Source organism: Anopheles marshallii, chromosome 2 (genome assembly GCF_943734725.1).
Source record: "Anopheles marshallii chromosome 2, idAnoMarsDA_429_01, whole genome shotgun sequence".
Classification (NCBI taxonomy): domain Eukaryota; kingdom Metazoa; phylum Arthropoda; class Insecta; order Diptera; family Culicidae; genus Anopheles; species Anopheles marshallii.
The window spans coordinates 52,113,827-52,122,019 of NC_071326.1; the positions used below are offsets into that span (position 1 = coordinate 52,113,827).

At 44.8% G+C, this 8,193-nt stretch overlaps 2 protein-coding genes across 2 annotated transcripts; both read left to right on the top strand.

The window, feature by feature from the left end:
• The first annotated feature begins 1,945 nt into the window (after positions 1-1,945).
• LOC128710026 (trypsin-1-like) lies at positions 1,946-3,161 on the top strand. Its single transcript, XM_053805067.1, has 4 exons — positions 1,946-2,005; positions 2,071-2,278; positions 2,351-2,907; positions 2,976-3,161. The coding sequence occupies exons 1-4, from the start codon at positions 1,946-1,948 to the stop codon at positions 3,159-3,161; spliced, it is 1,011 nt and encodes a 336-aa protein (XP_053661042.1).
• A 1,570-nt stretch (positions 3,162-4,731) lies between these two features.
• LOC128710024 (trypsin-1-like) lies at positions 4,732-5,938 on the top strand. Its single transcript, XM_053805065.1, has 3 exons — positions 4,732-5,032; positions 5,112-5,506; positions 5,579-5,938. The coding sequence occupies exons 1-3, from the start codon at positions 4,732-4,734 to the stop codon at positions 5,936-5,938; spliced, it is 1,056 nt and encodes a 351-aa protein (XP_053661040.1).
• Positions 5,939-8,193: the final 2,255 nt, after the last annotated feature.

The following is an 8,193-nucleotide window of genomic DNA, read 5'->3' on the forward strand; positions in this document are numbered from 1 at the left end:
GTTGGTAGCTGGTTTGTGGGACTTCCAGGTCGTTTAGCGGGTTAAGCTTGCAGGCCATTTCGAAAGTACCCTTCTAGGCAGGCGCAGCCGCAGCTGGTGTTAACCGACTTCCACCCCTGGAGCTGTGGAATACTGGTGAGGTGTTGTGTTGCGGCTAGGTGTAATGTTTGGCAAAGAAAGCTCATCGTCCGTACCCCAAAGTCGTGGTCTTGAACTTGTCACATCCGCAGTAGCGTTCACAGGTCCTTCTTGCCTAGACTGTTATTTTTGTTGTTTATTTTCGTCGCGTCTGCTTTTGTGTATGTTTATCAGGTCTTTACTTTCCTCGACCAGTACCGCTGTTGATACTGCTAACGCAACCAAGCGATCCGCAGCACGATCGTACGCACTGGGTGAATGAAGAGTAGCATGCCTCACGGTCAGGGTTGGACGGAGGGACTTTAAGTGTTGGAAGGAGCGCGGACGGACTGAATTGGCTGGACCACTTAACCGGTTCTGTCTGGTGGTGAAATGTACCGCTAGTTTGTGCATAAATTATCGTTTTCTGCTTGTAACATTTCGCGGATTAAGGCTTAAGATCCCACCAGAATGGTCACCATCCTGCAAATGATTGTCCAGTCAGGGCAATAATCATAAAACCAACATGAGCTCAAATGCGCAGTAACGAGATGTAACAACATTAGTTAGTGTCATTTGTACAGGTTAACTGTTCTCTTACAGTGGGCAGTGTATATTACTCATTACAACATACGAAATGGATTAAACCTATATCACCATCAGCGTTAACAAACAGTAGCTTTCTTATATTTTATAGCACATATATATATTTTTTATAACACTGATATATAAGATCAATAATAAACAGATCAATTGAATGCAGAAAGTAGTAAAGATCTAATAATTTCAAACGATAAAAGAAACAAAATCTGATAAGAGATCTATTATCTGCTGTTCTGTGCAGTTAATATTACAATTACTGTAAAGCGCGAGTAATTTTTAGTACATAGATAGTCAAAACGTAGCCAAAAGTAGTGTTTTTCGCAAGCCTTTTTAATCAAAATGGAACGAATGTACTTTGACACTTCCTTCCACTCTTGACTGTAACTCAAATCAAATAAAACGGAAAGGAAACGTGTCGTATAAGATATTTCATTCAATATATCCATTTACTTTCGCACACACATCTGATTACGAATACATGCATGGATGTATCGCTGGGTGACAACTAAACCTCTTTCCTTCACCGCCCGACTCGGCCGGTTGCTTCGATTCTGATACGCTTTCACTTGCTAGTACCATTGCTCCATACTATTGTTCACTGCTTTGTGCGAAGGCGCGACACCGCAGCTTAATAGTGCCAGTGTGTGAGGTGACAGCAGAAGGACGTGAGTGTGATCGTTGCACGAATCCAGCCAAGGAGAGCCTGATAGAAGCAGGAAGTGGAAATGAGTTGGAAAGGCGAGGTGCTTTCTTTAATTATTTTTGTCAGTTTCATTTCTTATTGTTTGTTTGTACCACGTATGTTCCCGTTTATTTATTGTAGGTGATTTTTACACTTCATCTACCCGTAAACCGGGTGTCGGGTGACATTGGGAGAAGCTGACGAGGACTTTGGGGGTTTTGGAATGATGCCGTTTCGCGTCTGCGCCCAAACACGGCGCATGATAATCTCACAATAGCGTTACCGGTCAGTCGTTCCCTCCCCCGCAGCATCGGCATAGTTTGTGTGAGACACGGGACGGGAGATCAGGCACCGATTCCACGCGAAGTATGTGCACGGTCACAGTCAAAAACGCAGCCAGTGAGCGATAGTGTTGCGCCGTGCGAGGATGCGGAAGTGTCGAGCTGCCGGTGAGCTCTTTTTTGGACGATCACCAGTTCTGTGTGCGGACCAGCTTTGGTAAGTTTGTTGTCGTTTAGTGACGGTTCTGTTCCAAGAGAGAAGATGAAGCTGCTGAAGGTTGTGCTATGGACGGAACTGTGTGTGTTGTGTTTGGTGTTTGGCGTAAGTTTGTTTTGTCTCCTGTCATGTTGGTAAATGCTCTGACGTTGTCCTATGTCTCCAACAAGCGAGAAGATGAGGAACACAACCGAATCAATTATGACATCTATGTGACGCCGATTATGATAAGCACTGCCAGTGATAACCGGTTTCGTGTAAAAAACCCTCTACTGGCTTGGCTATCCACCGTGCTGAACTACAGGCCTCCAAGCTTTGGCGGGGAAACGCCGGTCACTTCTACGTTGAAGCCTCCACCACGTGACTGTCCGGTGTGCTGTACGTATGTGAATGTTGAAGCTCCGTTGTCATGAGATTATTTGCTTCCGAAAAACTTTCTCTGCTCTACAGCGTGCGGCCGCGGCAAGACAAGCTCGAGGATCGTAGGAGGAGATGCAGCCGATGTGAAAGAATACCCCTGGATAGTGATGCTGTTGTACCGGGGTGCGTTCTACTGCGGGGGCTCTTTGATCAACGATCGGTACATTGTGACTGCGGCACACTGTGTGTTGAACTTTACGCCCCAACAGCTGCTCGCGAAGCTGTACGATGTGGAGCACGGGGAGATGGTTACTCGCACCATCGGCAAACTTTACGGCCACGAACGGTTTAGCTTGGACACGTTTAACAATGACATTGCGCTGGTCAAACTGCAGCAACCAGTTGATGCAGGTGCGAACTTCGTTCCAATCTGTCTGCCTGTCTCCGGAAGAACGTTTGCAGGTCAGAATGGCACTGTGATCGGTTGGGGTAAGCTCGGTAACGGTAGCTTATCGAAAGGTTTGCAAAAGGCCATCGTACCCATCATTACTAACATGCAGTGCCGAAAGACCAGTTATCGTGCTTCACGCATTACCGACAATATGCTCTGCGCAGGATATACTGAAGGCGGACGTGACGCATGCCAGGTGCGAGAATTAACATATCGGTGGTAGTGCAATAGCGAGAAAGTACATGGAAAATTTTAACGTTTCAGGGGGACAGTGGCGGACCGCTAAACGTTGGGGACAGCAATTTCCGCGAACTGGTCGGCATAGTGTCTTGGGGCGAGGGATGCGCTCGGCCCAACTATCCCGGAGTCTACACGCGGGTGTCTCGTTACTTGAACTGGATTAGGTCTAACACCCGAGATGCGTGCACCTGTGAGCGTTCCGAAGCGTGATTCTAGTTTGCTGTCAACGGAAGGCCATTGTTACGAACCGTAATTACTAAATGCAGCTGCAGTCATGAATGTTGAGTTGCGCCATGCATGCTGGCGTGGGATGGGATAAATAGCGAACTATCGGCGCGAACAAATGAAGTTGTCTGAAAAGAACTCAAATGATGTCTATTTGGATATTTTAAATCACCCAATAAATCATATGGGAGAACAGGGGGCAAGGGGGTTGAAGGTAGAAGGGAGTGGCTGGAATTTGTTTGCACTATGAACATGGAGAAAATGGCAAATGACACACAGTAACAATTTAATGAAGGTCTGAGCAGTTTTCATTAATATTATCACGATCTACGCGGCTGTTACTAGGTATTCACTGTAGGCCCGTTGTTATGAGGAAAACACAAATGTACATTGTTCTAAAATAATTGCATGAAACGGGTAATGTTGAGTGCAAATGGGTAAGATTAGCAAGAAGACAAAGATACAGTTGAAAGAAGTTGGTTGCTGTTGGTGGAGCGAAGGGAGGATCTAATGACTGATATTGCGCGTCAGAATTGCTTGGGTCCTCCAATAAGGGTTTATCCGATTTTAACCAGAAAATAACTGATTTTTTTTTATATGAATCCGATTTGAGAACAAAAAATCATGTACATGTGATTAATATTTTATACATGTACACTATCCTATAGATGGAAACAGATCCGTCATGTAAATACACGTAGCTGATCAAAGAAAGGAGCATAATAGTGTTGAAGTTTAAAGTTTCATATAATTAATGTTGCATCATAACACCATGAAAAGAAACATATTCCATGCTGATAACCAGTACACTTCAGTCTACTGTTATTTTAATTTAATAAAAACCTCATCATAAAAAATCTCATCCAATATCCAATCATGACATAATTGTAAAGGCGGAAATGTGAACTTAATTATAAGTATCAGATTGTATGCAAATTATACAAATTTTTAAAAAAGCAACAGTGTTTCTCGGACTAAAAGAAATGGGGATATTAAAGAGGTGTATATAACACCTACGCGAATGGAACTTTCACTCTAGCGAGTTCTTACTTTATTCAGTGTTTTCTTGTGAAAGTGAAAACCATCTGAAATGTGTGCTTCTTTCTTTCCTCTCAGCATCGGCAGGTTTATACTTTTGCATAGATATCACAGCATGATAGCATGAGCATGATTGTCACAATCCGATTAACGACCTGTTCATAAATCCATGCGTGAGACTTAACGGACTGGAAAAAGAATGTTTTTTAAGTTCCGCTAGCATGAAATAGACCAGTTCCAACTCAATGGTGTCACCAAATTTTCTCCTAGCTGTTGAAGTATTTGTGTTAGATCACAGGCGTAAAATGTACCGAAACTTAGTAAACAGTACACAGCTCACGTCAGCACGAGAAGAAAGCTACGAACGCCAGTGCGACAAGGTAGGCGACAGTCTGATATTGCAAGATGGGAGAGAAAGTGCTGAAGACGACACCACACTGGGCAACGGTACTGGCCAGCACTGGCGACTACTTGGACACGCGAGGACTTTTAGTTCAAGTTCAAATTCGTCGCGCAGATGGCGTTTCGTTCGGCGCTCTTCCTGGTCGTGCAGTGTTTGGTGTTGCAAAGTGTATATACCGACGCGATGGCCAGCGAAATCAATAGCACGGTCCATATTCGAGACTTCACCAACGAGAACCTAACCGCACCGGGAAGATTTGCTTGGAACGAAAGTCTGATGATCGATCCGAACGGATTCATTGGAAAGGCACCATTGCTGAACAGTGGCGTGTGGAGTTGGATCACGACCGTCTTCGGTATGCCGATCTTTAGCGTATTTGCCTACCGGGCAGCGCCTCGCAACTGTCCACCCTGCTGTGAGTAGTACATAGGTGAGAGTACCTACAGTGCGGCCGTGCGTGTCTACTAGCGTAATTATTTGGTCATCTTCCATAGCTTGTGGTACGGGCACGAACAACTCAAAGATTGTCGGAGGTCATGAAGCTGAGATCGGCCATTATCCGTGGATGGCAGCACTTTATTACAACAACCGGTTCATCTGCGGAGGATCCCTGATCAACGATCGGTATGTCCTGACGGCGGCACACTGTGTGTTTGGTAGCGATCGGTCGCTTTTCCGTGTGAAGTTGCTGATGCACGATCGCACCGTACCCAAGGAGGATTCATTCGAGCGGAAGGTGTCCTACATAATGACCAACTGGTTCTTGAACGTGCTTGTGTTCATTACCAACGACGTTGCGCTACTGAAACTGAGTGAACCGGTTCCTCTTGGCGAAACGATAGTACCAGTATGCTTGCCACCGGAAGGCAATACGTACGCAGGACAGGAGGTCAGACCGTAAACTTTCTCTCCCAATGGACAATACCAGCTGATGCTTACGCTCTTATCCTTTTATTTGCAGGGTATCGTGACTGGATGGGGCAAGCTTGGCGATGGGACGTTCCCTATGCGCCTGCAGGAAGTGCACGTCCCGATTCTGGCCAATGAAGAGTGCCACAACCAAACACAATACTTCCGGTTCCAGATCAACGATCGCATGATGTGTGCTGGGATTCCCGAGGGCGGCAAAGATTCCTGTCAAGGCGATAGTGGAGGTCCAATGCATGTGTTTGATGCCGAAGCAAACCGGTTCGTGATTGCGGGCGTCGTTTCATGGGGCTTCGGATGTGCACAGCCCCGATTTCCGGGCATATATGCGCGAGTGAACCGATTCATTTCCTGGATTAACTTCAATACCAGAGACGCGTGTACGTGCAAGTGAAGTAATGGTTTGTTTGGGGGATGCCCAATAAACGACGTACCTGAAACGGAACAACATGGTCCATGGTGCCAAGTCCAGCGAGAAAGAAATTGTTTGTGGATGCAAGTACGGCTAATTGATGTGAGACAGCCCGTGTATAAGCCGGGTCCAAGTAAGGGGGTATGTCCCCGTGCGTGAGTTTATTTAAATATACCGTTTACTTGCACTTGATCGCGATCGCGTTGAGGATGTATCCTCGTGGAAAGGTGAAAGCTCCTTATGAAGGATCATTTCTCACCTTCGTGCGACGGCATTCTGTCGAAGTACATTACCTACCGGGAAGCATTGAACATTGTACAAGGTGTTAAAAAATCTCATTTCAGGTTCAGCGCACCCGCATTCTACAGCGCAGTGGAATGAGTTACGATCGGATGGGTGACGTTTATTTTATCTTTAGCGTGTTTTTCGGAGAAAGAAATACGTTCGCTCGAATGAGTCAGTTTTGTGAAGGCAATGCTACAAACTGGTTCGGGGTTTGACAATGTTGTCTTTGGACGAGATATCGCGAGTTCAACGATCAAATGGTCTTGAACTTGCGGTACATCAACTTTGCGTCATTTACCTTGCATCCGGTGTTATTCTAGAATCAATGACCGATATTTTGCAGTAATTGACTGTAAAGATAAGCTAAATTGCAACAAATCGATTAGCACAGCAACATGTGTACAGGGCAATGTAGTATTTTCGTTAAATAATATTGTTGTCTCGCGCTCTTGTTCTCTATTCCGTCCTGTATCTCTGAGCTTCATAGAGGTTAGCAGAAATCGTATTTATTTTAAACCTTTCCAAATCATGCTAATTACTCACAGTGATCAGCATGCTCTACTGATCTAGATCTATTGCCCTACTGCCCAGCAGTGAATGAGTGTGTCGCGTGAGGAACAGTAATTGGGCTCAAATCTGTGGGCCGCCTCATTAGCGCTCGGAAGATTCAACGCCACCCATTACGCAGCACCGCACTCTTCCGCCGGTCAAGGACCATCCACCCTCAGCTTCACGCTGGTGTCTTGTCAGGTAATTGACGGAAGGAATGAATCAGCTCTCACTCGTCCATTAGCATTCACTTACAATGATGTGGCGGGATATCATCCTTGAACTTCGGGCACGATCGCACCCACGATGCTGTCCTCTGCCACTGCAGAGGGTTTTGTGGTTGAAGGCTGCGATATGAATGCGATTTCAAGGTTTGCATCCCCCCAAAACCAGTTGAATGTCAGCATCATCTGCATTTCCTAATGCGCCAAATGCGCGTATTCACCGGAAAGGTGAGTAACGTATGAAGTTTGTAACGTTGTTCAAGTTCAGTTCGAAAAGATGTCACACAGGTGTGTGGTAGGGTACGCATGATGAACGCTACTCCATGAGGGTTAATGGTGTATTGTATGGATGGCATTTTTGTATTGCATAAGGGTATGAATTTATGGAGGTAATGGAGAAAATAATTTGATTCATATATTATTAATTGAACCCATAAATAAGAGTGTTAGTGTTGAATTGCAAGAATGGTATGAGTGGAAAGAAAATGACAATAATGCATACACGAGAAATTTTAATACCATATTATGAGTTGAAGTCTTTGGCCACACATTGTGACATCGAAACGAACGTTACGTAGTAATGCGTTACGTTCCGAGCAGCGCTTGCTCCACAGCGCAGGTAATGTACGAGCACTTGATCTTGCTCCATTACGCTTGTATAAGTTTTGTTCCTGTAGGCGTTTAATGGTAAACGTACCATTAGGCTATTAAAGAGAGTGATTGATCGAGTTTGGTCAAAGTCAAGTTTTCGTGTAGTATTGACAGTAGTCGACCGAGGGAAACGATTCCACCAGATGGTAGATAGGTCAGGGTTACTGGCAGAGAAGGTTTCGGATCTTATCGAAGCGGCGTACCATTGAACGTATTGTGCAATCAAGCAGTAGAGGACGACGATTACGAAATTCTTAAAATTGGAACCAAACCACCTGGGAGCAAAGCAAGCTGTATTAGATAAGGGGAAATTTACATGACGGGTGTTCTTACAACTTTGTGGAATATTTAACCTTTGTTCAACAGAGACTACACTACTTAAGACATAATAAAATATGTTAAAAAATGTTAGAGTTTAAAATGAAGGTTTGAAACACCAATTAAGCACATTCCTTGAAGGTTGCTCTCAAGGATTCTAAGCGTCCTCGGTAAACAGTGATTACCAGATATGATATATCGACTTATTGA

Bases quoted from the DNA above. Each gene is read 5' to 3' on its own strand.
- LOC128710024 (XM_053805065.1), top strand. From the start codon at position 4,732: ATGGCGTTTCGTTCGGCGCTCTTCCTGGTCGTGCAGTGTTTGGTGTTG. The intron at 5,033-5,111 runs GTGAGTAGTACA...CATCTTCCATAG, and splicing joins TCGCAACTGTCCACCCTGCT to CTTGTGGTACGGGCACGAAC. The intron at 5,507-5,578 runs GTCAGACCGTAA...TTTTATTTGCAG, and splicing joins ATACGTACGCAGGACAGGAG to GGTATCGTGACTGGATGGGG.
- LOC128710026 (XM_053805067.1), top strand. From the start codon at position 1,946: ATGAAGCTGCTGAAGGTTGTGCTATGGACGGAACTGTGTGTGTTGTGT. The intron at 2,006-2,070 runs GTAAGTTTGTTT...GTCTCCAACAAG, and splicing joins TGTTGTGTTTGGTGTTTGGC to CGAGAAGATGAGGAACACAA. The intron at 2,908-2,975 runs GTGCGAGAATTA...TTAACGTTTCAG, and splicing joins GCGGACGTGACGCATGCCAG to GGGGACAGTGGCGGACCGCT.